Consider the following 27,627-nt stretch of genomic DNA (forward strand, 5'->3'; position numbering starts at 1 on the left):
TGAAAGTCAGAGAGTGAGAGGTGATTAAGATCCAGAACCAAGAAACACCCCATCTCTCAAAATAAGCTTTCATTTTGTCCAAAAACAGAGAGAGAGAAATCACCCAGTCAAAACAAAAGGGAAACTCATACTGGATAGAGCATCCTAAAGCTGAACTGCACCCTGGAGCTTTACCAAGAGGTACCTGCACTGGGGCTGCTGGATTTTCCTGCAGCCACACCTACTAATCTCAACCAACAACACTCCCTCTCACCACAGAACCTGCTCCGAGGCATTTAGTCAGGCAGCAACCACTGAGAACGGCAAGGGAAAAATAAAAATGGGCTATATTACAGCTTGTCTTGGTAATTGCTTTCTCCTGCTAAAAAGAATGAGAGGAATTACTTCAAAGTCTGTATTCTGGAGCAGATAAATGCACAGTGCACACACAAGGGGTAAGAGTGCTGTACTTTCTAGTACACATCAATATTCAGTGTGAAAGCAGCCTCAAGACAATGTAAGGAAGGTGCAAAGCAAGCTGTTAAAACAGCCACCAGCACCTTTCCTGCACTTTCTGGAGGTTCTTGTTTCCTGCAAAGCCCAAACACACAGCAGGGGCTGCCTGCCTAGGAGCAGGTGTGTCCTCAGCAAACCAGAGAAGTAGGAAAATATGTGAAATTAAGAAACAAAAAGCAAAAGCCTTAATAAAAGAGGTCCCTAACTTGGCTGTAGTGTTGCTTTATCTACATAGCCCTGAGTTTGACCAACCCACTGAGAATAACCAGTGCAGACTGCAGGGCAGCCAATACTGCCCTTACAGGGACACAGAGATTGGAAAGAAATGTGAGGTAGTAAAGCCAGGATCAGGTCTCACAAAAATTGTATAACTTCTATCTTTTCCTAACCACCCACTGACCTTCTGAAGTACATTAAAATAAACTCAATCACTGGGACCAAAACAACCAGGGAGAAGGCCACCACCAGGAAATTTAAAATCACAGACAATACCCTTGCTATAGGACATGCTTATCCAGGCTCTGCCTGGTGCTTTCCTGGTATTTTTTCATCTGGATACTTCCTATTTTTTTTTTTCCCCCAGAAATGGTTGTTTCAGCCAAACCTCCTTATTTTGTGTCTACAGCTCACACCCAGAGACCTGAGCCAAACTACGAATAAAGAAAAAAGTTAACATCTTATAGGTTACATGGAATTTTCTCAAATTAAAAAAAAAAAAAAAAAAAAGGAAGCCAAAACTAATCTTCTAAAGGCAGCAAAGTGACTTGTGAGTGCTTAAGTGGCATTTGAGTCAGGAGTCAATAAAAAGCACCTCCAGTGACAGCAACACAACTCCTGCAGCAGCCTGAGGTGTGCCAAGGCACAGCCCCATCCCTGTGGCAAAGGCTCCAGGAGAAAACACCCACAGCCATACAGGGTTGGAAAACACCCACACTGTCATACAGGTGGCCATAGATGACACCACTGCAGCCATGCCTGACCCAGACACTGAGTTTATCAGCTTTATCTGGCTGGAATCACCCCAACGCCGTGCCAGCTGCTGCAGGATCCGGCCAGGACTGTCTGCCTGGCTCTGGGATTTTCCCCTGGCAGCCACAGGGGTTATCTGGATCCAAGACCAAATGAGCAGGCAAGGAGGAAACTGTGGCAAAGCCAGCTGTGGTGCACTGAAACTGTCATGGCACTGCAAGTGGTTCAGCACCCATGGGAAAAGGGGAATTCAGACTCTTCCCAACACTCCCAGTGGGATGCTGCTCACCTTGGAAGCATCAGATGCAGCAGAGAGGGTTCAGCTGGGGGAACCCAGAGTTCCTAAGGAGCAACATCTATTTCACAGCCTTCCATGGGCTGACATGAAGACATCCCAGTGACTGAGTGACATCCACCACCTTCTGCACTGCAGCTTCCAAGATGGATGAACAGGAAGGAGGATGAGACTTCTCCCTGAACAAATTTCTGCCTCTGACACAGGGCAAAAAGAAGTCCAGAGTTTTCCTCCACAGAGGGTTAAATGGGGATTTTTGTGGGTATCTGGGAAGGGCTGGGAACACAACTGTGTGAAGTCACCCCAGCTCTGTCATTTACCCTGCCTCAAGAACTTCCACAAGCTGTGACTCCCCAGAATCCATGGGCTCTCGCTGCCCCCTATTTCCAGTTTGCTGTTTGAAATTGTCCAAAGCTGCTTTATTATCTCCCATTATATTATCTCCCAAGTATGTCAGATTGATGAAGTTGGTTTCACAACTGGCCTCAGTTTCTTCATACAGTCTGAAGCATTTCCTTTGTCATAATCAACCTTGTAATTAAAAGAAACAGCCCAAAGTACAAACACACCACCCTCCTCCTTTTTCTCAGCTGTCAAGAAAGAGCTTGTCCTCACTGGAGACCACAAATCAGAGATCACTGAGCATTTAACAGTGAAGAGGAGTTATAATTAAGTGACAAGGATGGGATATGGGTCTGCTGGGTTTAGTTCTCAGCTGATAGGTGAAGTTCATGTGCAATTCTGATGTCCCACAGCTCTGGCTGGAAAAGGGGGATACTACATGGTACTCTCTGACAACAAGCACTCTGTAAAGTAATTTGCTTGCATCTCCCATATGCCTAAATTCTTATGCCTACCATCAAAGCAAAGCCAAGCCACCATTTCCCAGTTTGCTCTCTTCACAGCAGCACAGATATCACCACTATTTCTATTACAAGTTCATAACTGTTTTACTAATGCCTTCACAAAAATTGCTTTTTACTGACTTAAGCAGCAACATCCATCATTCCAGCTGTTGAACTGCCAAGGAAATTAAGTCTGGTTTAAGACTGGGATCCTCTGAAAGGCATGTGAAAACACAGAGGGCTGGCAAAACAGAAAAGCAGTATCTTCTTTCCCCATGCCTCACCCAAAACAACACACTGAGGATTACAGTTATACACAGTTATTAATATTTGGCCATGGTCACACACTTGGAAGAAATTTGCCACTACTGAAATAAACAATCTCCCACTTGGTAAAAAAAATAATAAATGCACAGATACACACAGGAAGCTCGTAAGTCTAGATCTCTTCTTACACCAAAATAAATGTTTTTCATGCAAATTAAATGTAAGCAGAAATTAGGGCAATTTTCCGCTTAGGGTCCAGTTTCTAAGAAGATCAAAAGGCCTAAATGTCCATATTTCAAATTGAAAAATCTTTTTTTTTTATTAGTTTTTCAGAAGGAGCTCCGATGAAGGCCCCTGAAAACACAATGAGAAATGTATTGACTCTGAACGCCTTTACAAATCCAGCCCTTGCTAGTTTAGATGACTAAGCTGCATTTTCTCAAGTGACTTATGTTCACCTTAAGTCTTGATAAAAATCTGTACAAATACATCAAGTACTTCTGAAAAACAGATAATGGTAAATAAATCACTTAAACATTGCAACACTGAGAGGAGCAACATCCACATTCCTTTAAAAATCTAGGACAGGTTACAAATTTCAAAAGCTCACCATTAACTCCAGTGCAAGGTGTCCCTGCCCATGGCAGTGAGGTGGGATGGGCTTTAAGGTCCCATCCAATTCAACCCATTCTGGGATTCTATGGATTTAAAAAACTAAAATACACCATCCAAAGTGACCTGCTTTACATATGTGTTTCATTTCACTTCCTCTTTCTCCATCAATGTAGAGGGGAAAAGAGAAAAACCAAAAAGTTTTCACCATGCCCTGTCTGAATATGGGTTTTCTGAGTTATGGAAACTCAGATGGACAGTGTTCACTACTCAATCCACAACGTTTTCCATGACTGCACAGCCACAGTTCAGCATCTCCTGTTTTCACACCTCAGCTCTTCCTGTCTCCTTTGTTTCTCTCTCACCTTTGAGTGCTTTCCTTGCCCTCAGTAAAATTTCCCTAATTACCTGCTTCAGTCTCATGTAGCTGTCCCTGCACACCAACGCCACCCCTTCCCACCAGGGCAGGGACAGAGCCGCGGGATCTCCCGGCACACGGGCGGGTTTCGCCTGCCGCCCTTCCGGCCGTGCCCGGCCAGCCAGGGATTTGCATGGGCTCAAAAATCACATTTGTCATGTTCCAGAATGCTGAGTCACAGAGCACAGCTCCACCAGGACACGGGCATTCTGTGAGCCAGGCAGTCAGGCAGACTGCACAGGTATTAAATGGGTTTACTTCCTTCATGTTAAGGACACTTGAGCTAACAATGGAGCTGGACAAATGAAAATATTTGCTTGTTTACATAAGTAATTGATTTTCATGGAGTCCATGCTCTTCTTTCACAGGGTAGTATAGTTAAGACAAACTTTTGTGCCCACGCAGAAATTTTATCTTGAAGTGCTTTTTTCCATTGTTACAATATTTATCCCCCATGTCAAAGTAAATGAAGAGGTATTACACACTTTAATTCTTTGCATTTTTGGAATAGTCAGTTCTGTCTGCACCTGCAGCAGCTTTCTGAACATCTTAATTTATACCTCAGAGTCTTTCATAAAATGGGAGAAAAAAAAAAGCTCAGAAAACACACAGCCAGCATAAGGACTTCTGGAAAATGCAGAATCCTTTTGAGTAATTTAATGCCAAATATCATTTAAATCCAGTATTTTTGCATTAATGTGAGCCTGCTGCCCATGACTGATCAAAATTGCAATAAAACTTTCCACAGGATTTCAGTTTTATTATTCAGAATTAAAAAACTTCAAAGATTTCAATTCACTTTCCAAGCAATTAAAGGATCAGCTCTTGCACAAACACTGTTGATTCTGGAATTAGCAACAGTTCAGCATTCCCAGGGAGCTGTAACTACATTTACTACACACATTTTTATTTATTATGTTACATATGTAGGACAGCTCCATTTTTTTTTTTGATTACTGGTATCAAAAAGTCCTTTTATGTAAGTGATTTATTAAAATACATAACCGAGTGCCTCAGAAACCTCTCCCATAAAGATACAGATCATTCCAAGCAATCCATCCAGGAGAGGGCACTGATGCTGGGAGGAATTAAGCCAGTTTTGTTTTAACACAGACATCACCCTGAGGTTTGTCCTCCCTCCCAGCAGCTCCCAGGACTGGGCAGGGAGTAAAGCCAGTTTGACATCTGCTGGCTGCACACTGCTGTGGAGGATGTGAGTGCATGGGGCACAAACCACAGGGCTGATAAGAGATCACTTGTAGGAAGCACAGGGAGTATTTTTAGCCATGTAAAAGTAAAACACTGTGACAAGTGTGTGGCAGCTATCTCTGGGGACACCTCACTGGTGCTATCAGCTCCCTGCTGTTACGAGAAGCCCCTGATAGGAACACCCCCAGTGTGGTTCTGGATTTTGGCTTGGGCAGGAATTGCCATCCCAGTGTTTGCTTTGGAAACTCACTTCCAGCACAGCTGTGTTCAGAGGCTGCTGAGCCACTGAGGGCAGTTCTGCTCCCATTTCCTTCCTCCTTCCCTTGCTCCTACTTCTACACATCCACGGGCTGAACCCACTTTGGGCCAGCTGCAACAGCACAGAATGGAATTTCTAACCCTTCCATGGAATCCCAGAGTGGTTTAGCTTGGGAGGGACCCTAAAGCCCATCCAGGGGAAGGGCAGAGACACCTTCCACTAACCCAGGTTGTTCCAAGCCCTGTCCACCAGGCTTGGGACACTTCCAGGGATCCAGGGGCAGCCACAGCTTCTCTGAGCACCCTGTGCTGGGATTTCTCCCTAAGAAATTTTTGTCTATTTTTGTATTGAACAGGGTTTTTGCTCATTCAGCAGGATCCATTGGCTCACTGCCATCCCAAGGGTGTGACAGCTGGGACAAGGATGCAGCAGGATAAATGGAATAAAGCAGGAGGAAGGGAGCAGGGGCACAGTGTGCTGCTGAGTGGCACAGATCATCTCACTTAGAGTTTGCACAATATATTGTGAGGATTCTCTTTGAACCAACATTAGTGACATACAGCAGTTTAAGATCCAAATATCCCAAAATGTCAACTTATCTCTCCACTCATACTAATGAAAAGGGAAAGAGTACAACCTCCTCCTCCTCCCCAAAAAAAAACCTGCACTGTAAAGAAGAAAACTAGACACACCATTTCTTCAAGGAAATAGTAACAACTGTAATGTTATGTGCTTATTTAGAGTAACTTCCAGCAGGTAAGTCATTATACAAGACAGTGTATAGATCAGAGAAGATGGTGTGTATGTGTGTGTATATATATATATGTAAATATATAAGATTCAGTGCTACTTACCACAATGTGTTGATAAGGATCTATGACAGACATTTTTGCCTTAGTTTATCCAAGGCAACTGCTAAGTATCTATTTCAATCCCACACAGGAGAGGCTTCCTCTTTTCTCAGAGCAGAGTTCAGTATGAAAGGTCCTTTAACTAATAAATAAAAGAAGAAGATATAATTAAAATTAATCTGTTCCTTCTGAACTATATTTTACAGAGCAAAGCAGTTCCTACTCTTTAGGAAGATTTCCACAATTAATTTGTTTACCAAGAACTTAATTCCCCATAAGCTGTGCAGATATAGGTATTTACCTGCCTGAGCTGGAGAAATTTCTTGTGCTTATTTCCTCTACTTCAGGGTAAGAGCAGGAATCCAGTATGTTAAATTCCAGTCATGCCAGGGTTTCTAGCAGCTCTGCAGATAAACAGAAGAAGAGAGGAATTATATCTATTCTGTAACTATATTGTAGTATTTATGCTTCCACACATTTCAGTGCTAGCTATGACTGTGAGCTCTGCAGGAGCAGCAATACTGCCCTCTGTAAATCCAGGAAGGGAACTCCAGCTGGAGCTGTATGTAACCTCCTGGCCACCTTCCACTGACTGCAGATGTTCCAGAGGCTTAGAGGGGCAAACTGCAAATCAGCACTTCATGGCTCTCCCACAGGCCCTCCACAGGCCACTGCTTTCTGAGCACTCAGTGAAGATCAGGGGCCACCAGAGGCCTTCAAAGTCAGAACTGTTTTTAACCATCCAAGTACCCGAGGTTACTCTTGTCTGCATCTTTAAAAAACCCGGGGAACTGCTGGACAGGATCAGTTCTCACATCCAGCTGGACCATCGTCGGACCTGAACAATCAGCAGAAATTTCAAAGTGAGAAGAAGTGAAGTACCATTTGGGGTTTGGTCTCAAGGCAATGATTCCTAATGCTCAATTCGGAAACAGCAGGATAAGCCCTAAGCAATTGTATATATCACTCCCAAACCTTTGTAGCAACCTCATGTAGTTGCTCTTGAGCAACTACATGAAGACATAACAATAAAAATTTAATTTTGTTATGATCACTAGAACATTACAATGTCCTTTCTTCAATCACTGAATCATTAAGGCTGGATAAACCCTCCAAGATCATCAAGTCCAACCATTAATCCAGCACTGCCAGGTCCATCACTAAATCATGTCCCAAAACACCGTATCTCACACATTTTCTGAATGCTTCCAGAGACAGCAATTCCATCACTTCCCTGGTCATGCCTGACCACCCTTTCCTGTCAGCCCTAACGATAGTTTGAGTCTAGGAATCACCCTGGGTTTATTTATTCGTTTTTATCTGAGGAAGTGGGAATAAGAAAGACTTCAGCATTGGAGAATCATGGTAAACATGCCCAGCTATATCATTTCTGGAGGAACTGCTGACATCTTGGAAGGCAATCCAGGAAAGGGAACAGCAGGAGCTACCCAATCACCATAACGGAGAGGAAATTTGTAAAACCAGAAAATACTCATTTCCCCTAAGTGCACAGCCAACTACCACACTCACTTTAAGAGGATACACAAAACCAAGCCAAGGATACTGCTCTGCCTGAGGAAATAAGAGAACAGGTTAGACCCAGGACAAAAAGCCTGGTTCGAGTTAACGTGCTGCATCCTAAAGGCAGAGTTCCAGTTCCCCAGATGATCCCTCAACTGGTTCAGACATGAGATCATGCTCTCTCCCCCTACAACCCCCCGCCTCATTTGTTTCGACATCTGCAGGAAGCGCGTTGGTGACGCTGCAGACAACAAAACAGCTTCTCTGGCTACAGGGCCAGCAGAATCCCCAGGCACCATCTGCCCTCCATGGATGAGGCAAGGATCCTGCAGATGGACAAAAACACAACCACGTCATCAACAACTGCATCCCAACACCCGCGCAGGGCCACGGGCAGGGCTCTCAGCAGGGCCAGGCAGCAAGGAGACCTCGTACACAAAGCCTGGGATCGCGGGGTCCCACAGGGCTCCGAGCAGCAGCGCTGCACATCCAGCCCTGCCCATGCCATGGTACTCCAAATGGCAGCTCCTGGCTGGCTGTGTTAATCACAGTCCCTCAGGATGTGACAAACGCAGGCAGGTACCCGAGCACAGGCATCAGTGCCATTTCAGGTGCCCAGGGCTGGCAGAGGGACAGCTATCCATGCTCTTCCCAGAGCCCATGTCAAGAGAAAGCAGATCTTTAAGTGACTTGAATACTTAATCCCTTACAGTTGATTTAATTCAGATCAGGTAATTACACCACACCCTCTGGAAGCTCACACTGTATTACCCATGGAGTTTGGGTTAAGCAAATTAAGAGATTTCTAGATCTAGAAATCTCAGTGTGGCAGAGGAGCCAAATACAGAACAACCAGGAAATCCTGATCCTCATCAAGAGCCATGAAGAAAGTCTTGAAGAATGTTTACTGCAAACATCTGCAGCAAATAGAGCTGTAATCCCAAAATTATCTTGCTTAACACTTTCCCCTACATGCTGTCCATCCCACACTGCCTAATGGGAAAAACTTCACGGAATCACAGAATGTCCTGAGTGGGAAGGAACCCCCAAGGATCATCAAGTCTGATTCCTGGGCCTGCACAGACATCTCAGCAATCCCTGGGAGCATTATCCAAACCCTCCTGGAGCTCTGGCAGCCTTGGGGCTGTGCCCATTCCCTAGGGAGCCTGGGCAGTGCCCAGCACCCTCTGGGGGAAGAGCCTTTCCTGATATCCAGGAAAAGCTTCCTCTGGCCCAGCTCCAGCCCTTCCCTGGGTCCTGTCCCTGTTCACAGGGAGCAGAGATCGGAGGAGCTGCAGCCCCCGGTGAGCTCTGCCCTCAGCCTCCTCCTCCCCAAGCTGACCATAACAAATTCAGGGCTGTATCACAAGCACACACAAAGTCCTGCACTTGAGCTGGAGTTGGTGAGCCCCACCCTTGGCAGATGCAGGGGAAGCAGTGCCTCTGAACACATCTTCAAGGACACTGTGACATTACCAACACAGGTTGTTTTGTTTTCCTGATACCTGGTGGTGTCACACCACCTGTGACTGTGCTGTTCCTGGGGCTGACAGCATTCCTTCCTAAAGGAAGAGCACCTCAAGGCAGCACCACCAACATTAACTGTTTAACTGTATATTATAGGTAATCAAAGGAGAGATTAAGTTAACTGGAGAACAGAGGGTTGTATGGAGACCTTCCAGTAGCCTTTCAGGATGTGAAGGGGCCTACAAGGAAGCCAGAGGGGGCCTCTGCATCAGGAATTGTGACACAACAAGGGAGAATGTCTTCAAAAGGACTGAGGGGAAATTTAGATTCGACATACAGAAGATATTCTTCCCTCTAAGGGTGGGCAGGCCCTGGCACAGGGTGCCCACAAAACTGTGGCTGCCCCTGGATCCCTGGCAGTGTCCAAGGCCAGGCTGGACAGGGCTTGGAGGAACCTGGGAAAGTATCCCTGCCCATGGCAGGGGGTGGCACTGGATGGGCATTAAGGTCCCCTCTAACCCAAATCATTCCATGACCCTCTGATTCTCACTGTTTCATTGGTCAATGTCCAAGTTTACAAATTACACAGCAAGCAGGCCACAGTTTAGCCTGGCCCTGTCATGGAGAGGCAGCCTTTCCCTTCCTCCCAGTGCCATAAATCCCAGCCTTGTCATGGACAGGCAGCCTTTCCCTAAGTGCCTAAATCTCACTTTCACCCAGAAGTGCACTCTACCTCTGCCAGGACAAGGGTGTTTCATTGCTAGGCACATTTTCAGACAACATCAGTACCAAGCTATCAGTGGATAGCTGGATCACTCCTTGAGTCAATAGTCTTCTGTGATCTCAGCTCATACTCACTTGAGGTGACAGACTGAAATGGAGAAGGGATTATTCTCTTGGAAGACCAACTTTAACACAGTTACAAAAAGAAGCTACACACACACACATACACAGAGATTATTACTGGAACATTTTCATTCTCAGTACATTCCTACAGATAATTCATTTGTACAGGATATGTCAAAAGATAAGAATAATGAGATTTTTCCCATGCTGAGCACAAGCTTACTCTGGAATTAGTCTCACCAAGTGGAAAAGCCCTGAAAATGAGTAAACACAGCATAATATAAATATCATTGCCAGAATACGTCTTCACAAGTGTAAGAAAAATCATTAGAGGGAGGTTGTTTATATCAAGCTGTCCAATTCTTCTTAAAAACTCAAAGACAGGAACAACTTTAAATATAATAAGTGTGACTCACCAGCAAAGTCATTAACTTTCAATCTATCAGGAGAAGAGTAAGGGGAATAAGCTAAGTAATGACTCAGACTTTTTGTATGAATGTCACCCTCCATTTCTATCAAATCAGATTACAGCATTTTATTTGGTTAGATTGATCCTGTGATTGTATAACAGAAATAACAAATACTCTGTTTCTACATGACTTTGTCTAGCATCCTGGAAAATCACTGTAATATTATTTCTTAATTTAGGGCTTCCCACACAAGGAGGAAGGATTACCTCTGCTCCATGTAGAGCTCCCATCACTCCACTTCCACCACAAATGGAAAAGTAGATGCTCTCCTGACGTGCCAAGTAGACCAATGGGCCAAGGCCAAAGGGATGAGGGTCAACAAGGACAAGTGCTGGGTCCTGGCCTTGGTCACCCCAACCCCCTGCAGCTCCAGCTGAGGGGAAGAGTGGCTGGGAAGCTGGAAGAGGCCCTGGGGGTGTTGGGGACAGAAGTTAAAATGAGCCCAGGTGTGCCCAGATGGACCAAGGGCCAATGGCCCCTGGGCTGTGCCAGGCCTGGTGTGGGCACAGGCCCAGGGCAGTGGCTGTGCCCTGTGCTGGCACTGCTGAGGGACCTCGAGTGCTGTGTCCAGTTCTGGCCCTCGTGGCCAGAGAGACCTTGAGGGGCTGCAGCGTGTCCAGGGAAGGGAACGGGGCTGGGGAAGGGTCTGGAGCACCAGGAGGGGCTGAGGGAGCTGGGAAAGGGGCTCAGCCTGGAGCAAAGGAGGCTCAGGGGGCCCTTGTGGCTCTGCACAGCTCCTGACAGGAGGGGACAGCCGGGGGGGTCGGGCTCTGCTCTCAGGAACAGGGACAGGAGGAGAGGGAATGGCCTCAGGCTGTGAGGTTGGACGTCAGGACGAACTTCTTCATGGAAAAGGTTGTGAGACATTGGAATGGACTGCCCACAGTGGAGTCCCCATCCCTGGAGGTGTCCAAGGAAGTCCTCTGGGCTGGTGACAAGGTGGGGATCAGTCACAGGCCTTTCCCAACCCCAGTGATTCTGTAGTTCTGTGACTGCTTTCCCCATGCTAAGGAAGTATGGGTGGGAGGAAGGATTCTGAGCAGAAGGGCAAAAAGTTCAACCTTTGTGCCACATTTTTGGAGGACACTGTGAGGTGAAGCTTGTCAAGGAAGTTGACACAGCAGAGCTAGACAGGAGATTTTAAGATCTGACTTCCTGCTGTAGGGGACGTAATAGATGAAAAGATAGTGAATCTTTTTTTAAAGATGACTTGTCGGCCTGTAAGCAATTACTGAAAGTATAGGTGACACAGCAACAGTGGAGGGAGGGCTGTAAACACTCTAGCAGGGCTGAAACTCTGGAAAAGTCCCAACAATGACCACCAGTGTAAAGTTTCTTCTTTTCTAGTGCTGAAGGCTACTTTAGAGGCCAAAAGTGAGGAAAACAGAAGTTGCAAAATTACCAGGCCACAGATACGCTCCATGATACACGATGCAAGGCTTGGTGAGTCAAGGGCATCAGACATGGTCCTTTAATAAACTTGAATTAGGCTGGATTCAAAACATCCTCCCTGTCTTATAACCTGCAAGGAATGGCCTCCCCAACAGGAATAGTCAAGAGGCTGGAAGCATCTCTGCCTGAATCCCCACACCTGTGTCACGTTGGCCATGGAAGTTCCCTGGACTGAAAACCAAGCCAAGTGCTGTAGTTTCCCCATAGACAGCATCTGCAAGTCTGAGGAAGAGGCAACTGATTCAGGGCACCATGGTTTATATTACAATTATCCTGCTTGCGCAAAGGGGACTTAACAAGAACCACTCGCTGCAAGAGCCTTGAGGTTATGAGAAAAACCCATGTCCTCATAGGTGAACTCGCTGTATGGCAAACTCACAGAAGGATGTCCAAGTGAACTGAGTAAATTCCAAGTAAGGAGTTCATTTATTCAAGGAATGAAAGAGCTCCTTGAGTTAATACCTTTAAATAACTCTTCTTCAACATCGTATTTTACTTCAACTGAAATTGCACTGGAAATAAAAAAACAGCCTTGAGAAAGAACAACAAACTCAGCTGAGAGATACCAAGAACACTCTTTAAAAATGGCAACAACCACTATCCTTTGCTACAGAAATCAAAGCCACAAGGCAGAGTCTCAAAACTGGTCAAAAAACCTCAGGCAGCTGACCAGTAATCCCCACTGCGTGGGTCAGGCTTATGTGGGAAGCAGCTCACTTGTTTTCCAGCAAGAAAGCCAAGAAACAAAGAGGAACATGAAAAATCTGACAGAAATTCCATGAAAAACAATTATTAGGACATAGACCTAAACCAATCAGAATGCACTACTCAAACCCACCTCTGCAAGGTAATTTACTATGAGCACAGTGCAATTAGGAAAAGCAGGTGGGAAAATGCCCAACATTTCTATAAAGTAGGAATTTGGGACCTAGTTTTTCCACAAGTAAACTTTCCATCATATAAACCTGGAATGATGTGGGTTGGAAGGAACCTTAAAGTCCATCCAGTGCCACCCCTTGCCACAGGCAGGGACACCTCCCACTATCCCAGGTTATTCCAAGCCCTGTCCAGCCCGACCTTGGACACTTCCAGGAATGTTTGACAGTTATTTTTAAGGGTATTTTCACTTTTGGAAGCCCAGCTTAAGGCTCACTTTTGAATTTCAAGATATTGGGTGCCCCAAGCACCCAGAGCCAGGCTCTCTGAAATGGAAAAACTCACTGCCAGTGGCAGCTTCCAAAGTCTTGCCAGGAATGCAAACACTTATGCAAGAACTCTTAAAACTAAAGATAGACATCTCAACTGCAACACCTGACTGGGCAGAGCTTTTTGTTGACTATATTCCTTTAAAGCTCATGTGAAGGGGGGAAAGGAAGGGAAAAAACCTCCCTGCCTTTCTTTCTTACCTGGAGCATTGGCAAAACTTTCCACTTGCTCTGATGCACTGTGGTCAAGAGCTGCTGCCTGCCAAAACCTCAGGATCCCCCTTCCAGAAGCCTCACTGATACCATGGCAAGAACTGCTGCTGCATGATTTAAAGCTCCAGAATCAGCCTCCAAAAATCTCATTCCAAACCCATCCCTGTTCCTTGGGGACAACACCGAGCTCAGCCAACTTCTAAATATTTCTGAGCCAATGCCTTTTAAAGATTCTATTAAAATCATGAGGGTTTGGTTCTTGCATATCCACGCCTTCATTCCCCTTCTTTTGCTTCCCTGCTGTAAAGCAGGAATGGTTTAAAAACAGAAAGGGAAAACATTAGAATAAGTTTTTATTTAAGTATTTATGGGGTTTTGTGAGAGAATCCAATATGCAATGGTGCCTGATGCACTCAGGCTTCAACTGAGGCAGCTGACAGTCCTTCACTGCAGTTATGCAGTGGTTTCACACAAAACCCCCAAAAAACAGCTAAAAATGGAACAAGCTGGTAAAATTTAACAGCTAGCTTCTGGCCAGTAGAGCACATAAAACAAATTTAGCTGACCGTAAGGTCAATATTTCCTTTCAATATCTTTTTCATTCTTTTTCAGTTCAGTTGGTATCAGTTTTGGGGATTTCCTGGCATTTTGGCACAGACTGTAGCCCCAGCCAGGCTGCTGGCACTGCCAGGCTGGAGGAAGGGCTGCACTCACAAGGTTTGTTTTGTCATCTCCCACTCGTCATGTCTGCACAACGTGACTCAACTTTCTGGTTTTGGGCTCCTCACTCCAAACACGAGCTCTGGTCACCATCTGCAGCCAAAGGGACAATTGTGCAGCACTTCCTTTGGTCTCTATGGTCACAGCACTTAAAGCATGACAAAATTGGAGTGACTCAAGGAAATCTGTCTGGACTTTCTAGTAAAAGTAGTGATGAACAAACTTCTGACGCTGACATTTTTCAACCTCTTTAAATGCTGAGAGTAAAATTTATATGGAAATATTTCATGGCTATTGACAAGCTGGAGTCTGAGTAAGTAACACAAATATATGTTTTACACACAGACACAAAGACAAACATAGACATGCCCAACACATATATTACATTTTTGAGAGGAGAAATTAAGTACTTCCATAATAGTGATCTTTGTCTTGTATCCAACCCTTGGCCGCTGAGCAAAGCCAGATCTGGAGCAAGCTCCACCTGGCTCCACACAGCCAAGCCTCTGGCCAAGCAGACCTTCAGCCCTGGATCTGAGCTGTTAGACAGAATCCCAGACTGGTCTGGGTTGGAATGGGCCTTAAAGACCATCTCATTCCACCCACAGGGATGCCACTCACTACTCCTGGTTGCTCAAAGCTCCATCCATGCTGGTCTTGGGTATCTCCAGGGATGGGGCAGCCCCAACTCTCAGGAGCAAGCAGCTCCTGAGCTGCCAGCTTGTGTTTGAAGGCAACCTCACCTTGGCAAAGTGTTTGCCCAGGGGTTTGATTTTCTGCACCAGGCTTGGCTGGGCTCTCCTCCACCCTCCTGTCCTGCTGGAGAGGGCAAGCAGTGGCACCTTCCTGCCCGGAGACCACACTGGGAGCGGCGCCTCCTGCCCCTGCCCAGCTCCTTCCTCTTCCTGTGCCGTGGGCTCACAACTTCCCCAAGTTCTCTGGTCCCTGGGCAGCTCTGCCAGCCCTGCCCTGCCAACCAGTCCCTGCTCCTGCTTTGTTCCAAGGGCTTCAGTTTCCTGCCCCACCATTCCAGATGGATTCAGAGTGCCAACAGGGAGAACACCGAGCTGTGGCACGAGTACAGTGCCACCCCTGCTGATTTAGAAGGAAAGCTTTGAGTCAGGTGCCACTTCATTTTTAGATAACTATCTAACTCTTATCCACACACACACACAGCCAAGCCCTGAGAGGATGAAGGATTGAAGCCACTACAAACAAATTCCCAACTAAGGCTTTGGAGATGGATCAAGACTGAAAAGAATACCTTTATACAATTCTTGGAAAATTTTCTCTATAATATACACACAAAAAAAATTTCTCTTTACTGTAATGTGATTCCAGCAGTACCAGGAGGTTAATTTCATCAGTGGTTACACAAAACAGAAAAAACCCACAGAAGTAACAAAACCCATAAAAACACAGCAACTTAAATGTGGATTTCAGGAGTGTGATACAATAACTCTCAATCACTAAGGAGCCACAATGACTTCAAAAGTAAAAGGACAGCAATCAAAGGAGGAAGAAATCCCAAATTTACATATCCCCTTGTTAAAAGAGCTTTGCAAAATCTGGGACACAAGGGGGACTTTCATGCTCCTCTCTGAGGCACAGGGGATTAGTTTAGGAAACTTAAATGAACTATGACTACTCTCTTACCAAACTACCTAAGCTTCTAATTTAACTATTTCTTAAGACACCAAGGGCTTACTCCCTCCCTTGCCAACTCAAACTCTCTCTCAGCATATGAAACACCCATGGATGTGTTGGCTCTGTGGTGAAAGGGAAATGACTGACACGTTACAGGGCAGAGAGTTCAGAGTGCAGGTGTTTAACCACTTTTCAAGAAACTTTCTCTAAATAAAATGTCCATTTGTCAAAGCACAAAGTTGTCAGAAGAGAACTACATCAGTTTAAATAAAACTCTTTGGGGGTGAAATTAACCCCAAAACCAGCACTTAAATGAAAACAGCCACTAAGTGGCCAGGAAAGGCCCCTCAGCTCGGGGAGAAAGACCTTGCCCTGCCCACACCATTCCTTTCAGATGGTGATTTTCATTCAGATTTGACTTAATGCCTTGGAAGAAGCTATTTAATTTCACAGAACCACAGAAGGTTTGAAGTGACCTTAAAGCCCATCCAGTGCCACCCTGTGCCACAGGCAGGGACACCTTCACTAGGCCAGGTTGCTCCAAGTTCCATCCAGCCTGGCCTTGGACACTTCCAGGGATCCAGGGGCAGCCACAGCTGCTCTGGGCACCCTGTGCCAGGGCCTGCCCACCCTCACAGGGAAGGATTTCTTCCTAATATCCAATATAATTTTCTCTACTTCAAAAACACCCTTATAAAAATTTTACGTGTGTTCTCCAGGCCACAGGGGAGTTGAAGAGCTCATTGAATAGCACTGAGCCAATGAATTTGGGATTCTTGGAAAAAGGAATTTAAGTATAAAAAGCAAAATAACACTTGGAAGCATGTCCCAGCTGAATGCAATCACTCACGAAGAAAGCCTGTGTGGACATGTGCTATTCCAAGTGGAAAATGCCAGAGAAATGCAAGATGTTGGCAGGCTTTGCCATTAGCAAAGAGCTGGTTCTTGTTACCATCAGGACAGGCTTCACAGCAGCTCCCTAAGGGAACCTCACAGTGCCTGGGAAAAGCAGGGACTCTGAGAGTATCATCACTGAAACAAACACACACCCATAACAACACTCTGGATTTAGGGAAAGCCAGGACCTGCTTCCCAGCACCCTCCTCTCGGATGCTGTACAAGCTCTGTTCCCATTTTTGTTAAGTTTTTCACCAGCACTGTCCTTAAGTCACAGCTGTAGGGCTTTGGTTACACAGGGAAAACTACTTTTTCTTCACAATACAACAGTCCAAAACCACCAGGTTTGTGAAAATTACAGAGTCCTGCCTTTATCAGGAGATAAAGGGGTGTTACACTCACTGCTGTGGTTAGAAACTCATTATCCATTCTGCTTGGATTTAGGAGGAAAAGGATTCAAACAGAACAGCACCACATGAATAGTTAGTTCTGTATTTTATAGAAATTGTCTAGGACAAGAGATGGGACTATTGCAATGTTCACTTCAACACACACCCAGATTGATTAAATTAAAGAACAGATGTGCCTCAAAAGTCTTTCAAAATTCTCCATTATAGGCTAGTTTTGAAAATACAGAACACAACAGGATCAACCATAACATTTCCATTTACTCACATTCCACAACCACCTTCTCCCCAAAATGCAGTTTTATGTTGCTCCTCCCAGTACTGCCAGACCAGGCAGCAGCTGCTGGCTTTGCATAGAGCTCCAGTTTTGCATGTGAGGTCCAAAGGCACAGTTTTTGGGATGGAGCATGCAAAGTGCTGGTGCATGCCACAGCCAGAGCTGCTCCCTGATCAGTGCAATCACCCACGGGTGCTGTTTCCTTTCCCCTGAGATGGGACAGAATGAAACCCCTGCTTGGGGGAATTTGTTTTTAACATCCACTTGACAGTGCAGTAAGTTAAATGCATGAGAAACACGGTTTTAGTTATTAAATCCTATTTATAATCTCTACCCTTGAGAAACAGACATGGTAGAGGGGCAGGGAAGCACCACCAAATCAAAAGTAACGTCACAAAGAACATGTAAGGCTAAATCTTTCTATTTCATGGTCTGGCCAAGGCCATGGAGCAGATGGGATGAGACAGCCTGGACATGTGCATCCAATTCTTACTCCACCTATCCCAACATTCCACTTATCAGTCCTGTCCTTCATGCATGTTTAATAAAATGCAATCCCTTGGGGGCTGGGACTGCCCCTTACTGGAGGCTGGGACTGTCCCTTACTGGAAGAAATACACATTTGTACAGATCTTATTATAAGATCTCAGTGTGTGCATAAATAAGGACCTTTATAATCCCAGTAAATAGAAATGGATCATTTATTATAGAAGTGCACATTCCTACCCAGCTTGGCAAAGGATATGAGCACTGATAATACTAATAGGAAAAGAAATTAGAGCCTTACTGATTTATGCTGAAATCATTCTAAGGAAAATACCAGATGAATATCAAAAATGAGTCAGTTCAACAGCTTTACTATCAGATAACCACAAAAAAACACAGATGCAACTGATACATCTCAAATAGTTCAGAACTTGTGTATGTGGAAGCTTTTGACCATTTGTTTTGTGTCTCCTTCCTAAAGTTGCATATTTAGGGAAGCTGGAAAGATAACAATTTTTGTTTGGAGGCTTAGCTGTATTTTTAAATACTTTCAGCATTCTAAGCTGAAGTAATGCTGTTAGCAGGAGAAAAAGCATCTCTGTATCTTTCTCTCCAAGCCACCAGTGCTACCACTCATCTGGAAGGAGATTAAACATCACAATTGAAGAGGGCTTGCCAGCAGAGCTGTGCAGCCTGGACAGCAGCCCAGCACTCAGAGACACCACAGGCACCTCTCAGCCAGCTCCAACACCAGCCCCAGAGACTGTGCCCCCCCTTGCACAGAGCAAAGGGAACTCCCAGAGCATCACTCTGTGCTCTGAGGGATATCTGTTTGGAATCACATGGATTTTATCATGGAAGCACCTGCTTTTCCTCCAGGGATCACTTAAAGAGTCTGGGACACTCCCACGCTGACTCCCACTCTGGCTGTTTGTCAGTCCAGATCCCAAAAACATCCTCCCCTACATGTGCTGAGAGTCCTGCAATTACCAGCATGCAGCAGAAGCATAGGCTGAGATGGAAGTGTCATCCCCACAGCCCACTCTCTGGGAAAGGAAAACACCTGGGAGAAAAGCTCCAGTGTCTGTGTCCCCTGGCACTGCTGCCAGCTGAGACAGGACCAGCACAGGTGAGGAAGCACCACTGCTGGCAGCCCACAATGAACCCATGAGAAAATGAGTCAAATCTGTACATCTGTCAATTCATGGGTGGTATTTTCCCCTCATCAACACTGTTGGCTTATTTTTTACAGAAACTGTGTCATTCTATGTAGTACCACAGAATCCCAGAGTGATTTGGGTTGGAAGGGACCTCAAAGCCCATCCAGTTCCACCCCTGCTGTGACCAGGGACACCTTGCACCAGCCCAGGCTGCTCCAAGCCCATCCAACCTGGCCTTGGACACCTCCACAATGTGTTCAAACTGGAAAACTAATTGATATTTCTAAAAAAAGTCCATGAATTCTCACTTGCAGTATCGCCACAATATTTTTCACTTTAAAAAATCAAAGTTTAAATGTTCACCAGATCCTTTTGTTTTCCCCATAATCTATTAAAAAAAAATGGAAGCTTTTGGTGCTTAGTTTGGTCCTGCTTTGGGGACCACTTTCCCCTGTCCTAGAGCCCACCTCCCATCCCTGCCTCATGGGCTGAGTAACTCTGCTCCAGACGTTGACACACAGGCTACTGGAAACTGGTACAGTCAGGAAATTTGGGTCATCTCTCTGAGGTAAACAGTAAATGAAAATCCTCAGGAAAGTCTGAATACCAAGGTGATGAGGGGCTGCTTTTTTTCTTATTTTTTAAAAAGGAAGAATTCTTTTGAAAGTATTCTGTTACTACATCACGTTATTATAACCTAGGGCAGTGATGAGGTCATTTCCATTACCAAAGCAGGTTCTGGGATTTGTTTTTCAGATTACTGAGAAAAAGACACAGTTATATCAGTGCCACAGCAAACCCAGACAAGAGTTCATCACCTCACAGCAAGATCCTGCTGCCCCTGCCCATCAAATCAAAGACAAATTCTTCCACAAATTATGTGGAGCTTCTGTTTGGAAAGAGACAAATGAAATAAAACCAGACCAGAGGCAAACTCAGTTTAAAAGTGTGTCCCATGAGTGGCCCCCAGGCTTTAACTGGAAGCTGAATCCTTAGCTGAACCAGAGCTGTAGGGAAGGACCTGCTTTTATAGTTTAAATCATGTCCAGACTGTAAGGCACCAATATTTTTGACACCTACCTGCCCATCAGTGTGAACTAAACAGTTAAGAATTCAGTTTTGCTCCCTCGAGGCCACTCCCCTTCCTCAGATGCAGAGGATATGTGCCCTGAAGGATAGGGAGACTGCTCCACAGCAGTGTTATGTGTCAGGTAAAAAATAAATTGGAGTGTATTCTCTCAACTCCACATTCACCACAGGCCATACCATACTCTGAGCTTTTACCTCTTGAGCTAGAAATTTTCCATGGACACCAAAGTATTTTCTCATATTTTGTGGTCAGTTTTAATATACTTGAACTTCTGGGTACAAGGGAGATGAAGGATCCTCCTTCTCTGGATGCTACTTGTTGCTCTCCCTGGTATTTTCTATCCCAAGCCATTCAATTAACTTCATGTGATTTGAATTCACAGTTCCCAAATCTCCAGTTCTACTGCCAAGGCTGTCCTGTTCCAACCTACATGGAAGTCACCAAGGTTGCCACATCCCTGGATATTGCACATCAATTCAAACACCCCAACAGAGCCATTCCCATTACTCCTGCAGCAATGTGCACCCAGAAGGTCATTTCTGCATTGCACTGGGTTCAGCCCTTGGCATTGAGGTCAGAAGAATTGAGGTTATTCAAAGTCAGTGAAGTTTGCTCAATGGCTTTGCAGGAATACTTCTGAGGAAAATACTCAATGCTTACCCCATGCTCGTGATTTTTCCCCTTTGTAGGATGAAAATTCACGAACTGAAGGGAAAAACTAGGGAAAAACCAGAAATACTTCCCATTCTAGCTGGTTTAGGCCAACTAGGCAGAAGTAACCTATTCAAAGTGCTGTGAAAATTATAATCATGATAACAATGGTTAATGGAACATATTCAAGTTAAATATGCAACCCTAGTGATGCACCAGCATTGGAGAACTTTTTTTCCCTTTTTTTGGCTTTTTTTCTAATTTTTTTAAGAAAAACAAGTCATAAACAGCACTTGGTGCCAAGAGTCAAACTGGTGTTTTTCCAGTGCAGACTGGCCATGCAGGAGAGATTAATTTATGTGATTCAAGCATAAATCAATATTTGCATTTCTCTTTTGTTATGGATCCCTGCCATAGGGGAACACAAGAGTGCAGAAATGTGGACAAGGGCCAACGTGAAAATTTGGAGAGACAACGGTGCTAGAAGAGCATTTATCTCTACACCATATATTAAAAACCTCTCACTAATGAGAAGAAAATAAAATAAGCACATCAGTTTTAGATTCATGCTTTCTGTCTGGAATCCTCAGCAGGCTGAACAACTCTTGGTAACCACAAAGCAGCTGATCCCCTGCATCAACAGCTTCACGTGCATCTCGCCCTAGTGAGGCGCAGAACAGCATCTGTTCTGCCAAGAACAGTTCTGCCAGGAACATCCACTGCAGTTACAGGTCCTACCCACACCACTGCTCCTCCCTTGGGGCTGGAGCTGGAACTCGGCGTCTGCATCCCGTCATCCACATGGGAAATTCCACACTCAGCAGTTCGGGCTGCCGAAGGGATTTTCCCCAAAATGAAGGCACAAGGTCAAGCTCTGGGGAGGGGTCAGCCAGCCCCAGCAGCTCCAGCTCCCCAGGGAAGGGGACAGAGCCCATGCAAAGCCCGGAGCTGCTGGGGGAGCACAGAACGGGTCCCACCGCTGGGGCAGCAGCGCTGCACAGGTGCAGCAGGGCTGGGCAGGACAAATCACCCCGCACCTGTGAGTACGGGAGTCCCAAAAAGGCACAGGGAACCCCATGGAACCGGGTTGGAGCAGTCTGGGATAGTGCAAGGTGTATCTACGCAGGGCACGGGGTGGGACTGGATGGGCTTTAGGGTCTTTTCCAACCCAAACCATTCCGTGACTTGGTCCGTGACCACACCAATGTAAGTGAACAGAAACCGGCACGAGGCCGTGAGCAGCAACTCTTACAGGCATTTCTCCCACATCAGACCCAAGAGAAAAGCTGCTCTCGCAGGCATTTTGCGAAATGTTCCCTCTGCAGCCGCCCTGCCGCACTTCCCCACAGCTCGCACGGCCGAGTGCTTCACTGCCTGCCCGTGCCCGTGCCAGCGGCGGGGACAGGGGCCGGGCACGCACCCCCGCCCCGGCCGGGGACGGAGCTGCGGACCCGTGCAGAGACCCCGTGGTCCCGCTCCCACCCCGCGCTGCCTCCCCCGTGCCTCTCGGAGCCCCCTCCGCGGAGCAGAGCGGAGCGGGCCGGGCGCGGCCGGGGCTGTCCGCGCAGGGACTGCTCCCCGCGGGGGCTCCGCCAGCCCCGTCCCGTCCCGCCGCGGGGGCGGCTCCGCTCCGACCCCGTTCCCGGCACCGCTCCTGCCCGCCCTGCGACCCCTGCAGCCGCGGTGAGCCCCGCTCCCACCCCGCGCTTACGGCTGCCGGGCTCCGCCGGGCGCGTCCCGCTCCGCTCCCGCTCCCGCCGCGGGCGACTCCGCGCTCCGGGCGGGGAGGGGCCCGCGCCGCCACCGCCTCTTAAGGAGGATCCAGGCGGCGGCCGGACCGTGGGGACAGAGCTGAGAGGGGGACAGGGGGTATGCGGGGACAAGGGGCGAGCGGGGACAGCGGCCGCGAGAGGGGACAGCGGCGGGGCTGCGGCGGCTCCGTCACTCCGGGCGCTGCGGTGACCGGGCCGAGCGGACGGAGGAGCCCCGGGCGCTGCCGTGGGGAGCGCTTGGCCGGAGCCGGAGGAGCGACTGATGTTGCAGAAAATGGTAATCAAATAAATGGGATGTGCATTAAAATATCCCTTGCGTTAAAATGCCCTTGCTGTCGCGGCGGCGGCGGATGTTACTGTGGGAATGTGCCTCTCTCAAGGTGTTTGATTCAGCAGATGTGACCACACAACACGTCCGTGCTCTTCAAGTACCTCGTGAACGTTTGCACGTGCAACACTTTCACTTACAGACTCTTGGTTTTGAAAGGATGGGTGTTGAAACAGCGGTGACTGTGCCCTGTGAACCTCGGCCAGCTCCACCAAGGTGTTGCTTGACCACTCAGTCCCCTTTGGTCCACTTTACACTTCCATCTAAAAAGTGGAATTTTAAGTCATTATTAATTCTATCACTTTCACTCTTTGTGATGATTACCTTAGAATTCCCTTCCATTCATTCACTCACATTTTTTCTGTTTTGCTTTAATAGATTTGAAATTGAAGTGTTTTGAAATATGCCAAAATTGATAAATTTCTTTCTAAATTGCATTGTATTATTTGCTGCATTGTTTCCTGCTGAACAGGGAGTGGTCTTAAGCTGAAGGAGAGCAGGTTTAGATTAAGAATTGTTCCCTGTGAGGGTGGGCAGGCCCTGGCACAGGGTGCCCAGAGCAGCTGTGGCTGCCCCTGGATCCCTGGCAGTGTCCAAGGCCAGGCTGGACAGGGCTTGGAGCAGCCTGGGACAGTGGAAGGTGCCCCTGCCCATGGCAATCCATGGGACTTGATGCGCTTTTGGGTCCCTTCCAATGCAAACTATTCCAGAGTCTTTGATCCTTTGATTAGCACCCAAAAAAGTACTTCCTACTTGGGCTTTTGGAGCTCACCGTGAGTCAGTGGGAGAGTCTGACATGCTCAAACCTCAGCTGCTGCTCACCCATAACCTGCACTCTTAACATGACAGCTCTCAAAGATGCCAGTTCTTCTCCACACATAACAAAAGATGAGACATTTTCACTTCAATGTTGACGTCAAGCTCTTTCCAAAGACCCATTTTTACACTGGGGCTTTGCACAAACTCTGTGCCTAAATTGGAACTCACTTCTTTGAAAAATGTGGTCTTAAAAAAGCAGAGATAAAGGGGAGAAGAAAAGGCTGAAATGACTCAGGCAAGACCTCCTCAAAGCGCAGCAAACCAAAGGATACCGGTGAGGGGCACGTAGGTGGCATTCACATTTTATTAACAAAGCTGAGTGTCTGGCAAAGCTGCAGCCACAATTAGAGGGCAGCAAGCCACTCCTTGGCACAAAGCAAGCCAGAATTCTCATTTTCTCCATTATCTTACTGGTCCCCTGCTGTGATGCACTGAGGGGCTGAGCTGCCCTGGCCACCACTGATGATCTGGCGGTCTGTCTCATTGGTGAGGGTAGGGAAGCAGGGTAGGGAAGAGCTGCCCTCTGTAAATGCTGTCACAAAGAAGGGCAAGTGTATGTTTAGAAAGCCAGCCTAGGACTGCCAGCTCAGAAAGCGCCTGTTTGATGTGGCAGCCTCCTCCTCCACATCCTCAATGTGCCATTTGAGGGAACATTGACCAGAAAAATGCAGCAAATCTACAGTGGTGCCGTTATTTGGGTCCTTTTGTCTTCCACGTCAACCGCTGTCTGCAGACCACCTCACCTCGTCTCTGGGTAGGAAAGGACTCTGAAATGTGTCAGACAAGCTGAACGTAGGTCTGGAGACATGTAGAGATGACAAAAACATGAATAAGATTGTTCTCATTGACTTAGTTACCCTTTTCCCTTTGACAGCAAGGCTGGGGGTCTGACCCCCTCATCTGTGCTCTAAATCCTCCAAATGCACTTATTTCAAGTGCCCAAGAGATGCCCTGCTGAGCACAAGAGGAGTTCCCAGCGCTCTGAGGTGCCCAGGCAGGTGTGAGCCCCATTCCTGGGGTCCCCCTGCTCCCCCTTCTCCCTGGCACAGCCCTGCTCCAGCCGCAGGCTTGTGTGGAGCCACGTGCTGCTCGCAGGCCTGATCAGCTGCCCCTGAACTCTGCCAAGGAGGGGGCATCTGCAAACCCAGGCTTTATCTCTGACTCTCCTTCTCGGCATTTGAAATCTCTCCAAAGCGCGATTCCCAGGGAACAGCTCTGGTTATAGATGTTGTGGTTTGACAGATAGCAAATGCTGGTTAATAAACACCACCCCCAGCAAGCAGGGGAACTCCAGTATTTCCATTAGAACTCCCAGGGTCAGTTCTGATTATCAAAACTCCGATTTCTCCCTGCTCAAGGAAACAGCTCAGACTCCTGATAAAGAGCTGAGTAACTAAAAGTCAAAAATTCCTCTTCCCTTCTTGTTGACACAAGGAGGAATAAAAACTTTTTTTTTCTACTTGTGACTGTTCACGTTACTTCATATAATTATTTTTAATCTTAATCCTGTTTCTTCAAGAAAATTATGGGTAGGGTTTCATGATTTATTTTTTTCCCCTGTGACAAAGGACGTTTAGCAGCTGCCTTCCCCCATCCCTCATTCTCCCCCACACACTGTGCTGCAGGGTGCCTCACCAACTAACCTTGGAACGGGTTAAGAAACCTCTTTGCCTTGTCTTTTATGTGAAGTTTGTTGTTCTAATTTCAAGCTATTTCAGCCCACTGCCTCCTGCAGTGTCCCTGTGTGTGTCCAGAGCTGCCAGAGCCCCCAGACCCTGCGCTGCCTCCTTGGCTTCCCTCCCTTCCTGCAGCAGTGGGAACAGCCCTGGACTGTGGTGAGGCAATGACAGGGTGCAGAAAAGGGCTTTGAGAGGCACCAAGGAGATCTCCCCTGAAGCAGAACTTTAAAGGAAGCCATGCCAAATTACAGGGGCCCTTTAGTGCGTCCTCAAGGGCATAGCTTCAGGCAGACCGTGGAAAAGGGAGAGTGGGGCTAGCAGGACAAACACGCAATTAAGTAAACAAAAAGAGGTATTTTGTCAGATGCTTCACACAAACTCACTGCTTTCTTCCAGACATTTCACCATGTATCAGAGAAATGTCATTCTTTGATCAGGCTCACAAATATGAGGTGTTCCACGGAAGGCTGACATTTGCTCTTGTCAAGATAAAATACCTCTCCTCCTGCGGTGAAAAGCATTATCTATAGCACCATGAGGTGAGGGGGAGACTGTAAATTTGCTATTAAGATTTGTCCAGGTGAAAATTAGCAATTTGCTTATCCATTGCATATCCTGACATGGTTTAGCTGGGGTTCTGCCTAAAGCAGGATTTTCAAGCTGGTGCTTCCTGTCATTGACGTCTAGCAGAGTAAATGCATTTCCTTTTTACCACTTTACTCCTTAAGACCATTTATCAGATATAACAGGACTGCAGAAAAATGGCTTTTTCTCCAAGCCAATTTGCCTTTGCCCTTACTTCCCCACTCCCACATGGAAATATTTCCCCTATGAGATAAAAAAATAAGTCATAATTCTGGAGGATTTTCCACTGTAAATGAGAAAACTTTGCACCAGAAGGGACTTCTGAAGGGGGCTCTCAGTCAGGTGCCTGATTCCTTGATATTCTTCTCCTTCTTTCTCTCCCTGCTTCCACCTACAAGGTGGTTTTCTGGGGCTGTGGCCAAGCCACCCATGGCACTTATGGAAACAAACATAAAGAGCTAAAATAACAGCAGGTTTCAGTCACAATCCTGTGATCCTGAAATATCCCCTGAGTGCTTGAAGTGCAGCATATGTCAGGTGAAACCTTCATATTAAGGGAAAAGTCAGTCCCTGTAATTGCCTGCTATTGGATCTATGGTGTCTGTCCTCATAAAATGATGGGATCACAGGAGAAGTGGCTGGAAGGGACCTCAGGAGGCTCCTATCCAACCTCCAGCTCAAAGCAGAGGCAGCTCTGGGCTAAGACCAGGTTGCCCAGGGCTTGATATTCCCAGCTTTCCTTGACAGGACACCAGCTTTTCATGAGATTTTGACTTGTGGCTTTTCAACAAATTAGAATAATTTTATACTGAGACTGATCCTATTTCTATTAGGACATTTTAAATGAGATGAGTACCATGACCAAATATTTTATTAAATTATATCCAGGAGCACCACTTAGATTATGGATGTAAATAAAGTTGCCTCCATCTAAACAAAAATCAGTCACCAAAGAGGCAATAGACAATAAACCCCAAACATGTTAAGAACATGAATGCCAAGAAGCTCATTATTCTAAAGATCTGTTGTCCTCACTGCCATTTCCCACCTGCTTTCTTGCCCAGTGCCTTGTTGACAACTGTGCCCAGCAGTTTCCCCTTGATTTCCCCTTGAAAAAAATCATGTGGTTATCACATATTTATAGATATAATTTATTGTTCCCTTGGAAGAAGTGGGGACTCACAGGTCCAGAAGTCTCGGCTCTGTCCCGAAACCATTATTAGAGAAAAAGTCAGTGCAAACAAAAAGCTACAAGAAATAGAATTCAGTTTGAAATTCAAACTAAAAATCAGCAACTAATGAAGTCCTTGTGGTCAATACATAAATCAAAAGAAATTAAGTCAACCCCACTCCTAAGAAGTGCAAAGAACTCCCCCAAGTATCACAAGAAAACTGAGAGAAACCAAGAGACTATATTGGAGATATACTTTTGAAGAGATATATTTTCATTAAATAGCTGAAGGTGTTTAGACAACCTTGTTTGCCCTTTTGAGAGTAATGGCACCATTAACATTCACTTCACACTCTGTTATTAACACCACGGGTCGCTGGTTTTATGGTCCATTCAGGCTCTTCAAAGACAACACTCCATTTAAAGGGTAACTTGGACATTTCCTCTCACAAATGAGGCCATTTCTGTTCTAATGCCTTCCTTTTCTTTCCATGCACCCATTACTCTTTGGCTTCTCCGTTGACTAAAATCAACCTGAGCTCTG

At 46.3% G+C, this 27,627-nt stretch overlaps 1 protein-coding gene across 1 annotated transcript in view; it reads right to left on the reverse strand.

Moving 5' to 3' along the window:
* Positions 1-22,576, reverse strand: part of PLA2G4A (phospholipase A2 group IVA) — a 68,714-nt gene extending 46,138 nt beyond the window's left edge. The window contains exons 1-3 of the mRNA XM_054638245.2: positions 22,441-22,576; positions 6,522-6,624; positions 6,224-6,362 (exon numbers count right to left, since the gene is read on the reverse strand). Coding sequence (XP_054494220.1) covers positions 6,224-6,256 — 33 coding nt within the window. The 5' untranslated portion in view covers positions 6,257-6,362; positions 6,522-6,624; positions 22,441-22,576. The remainder of the gene's footprint in view (positions 1-6,223; positions 6,363-6,521; positions 6,625-22,440) is intronic.
* Between the last annotated feature and the right edge of the window lie 5,051 nt (positions 22,577-27,627).

Source organism: Agelaius phoeniceus, chromosome 8, assembly GCF_051311805.1.
Source record: "Agelaius phoeniceus isolate bAgePho1 chromosome 8, bAgePho1.hap1, whole genome shotgun sequence".
NCBI classification, from domain to species: domain Eukaryota; kingdom Metazoa; phylum Chordata; class Aves; order Passeriformes; family Icteridae; genus Agelaius; species Agelaius phoeniceus.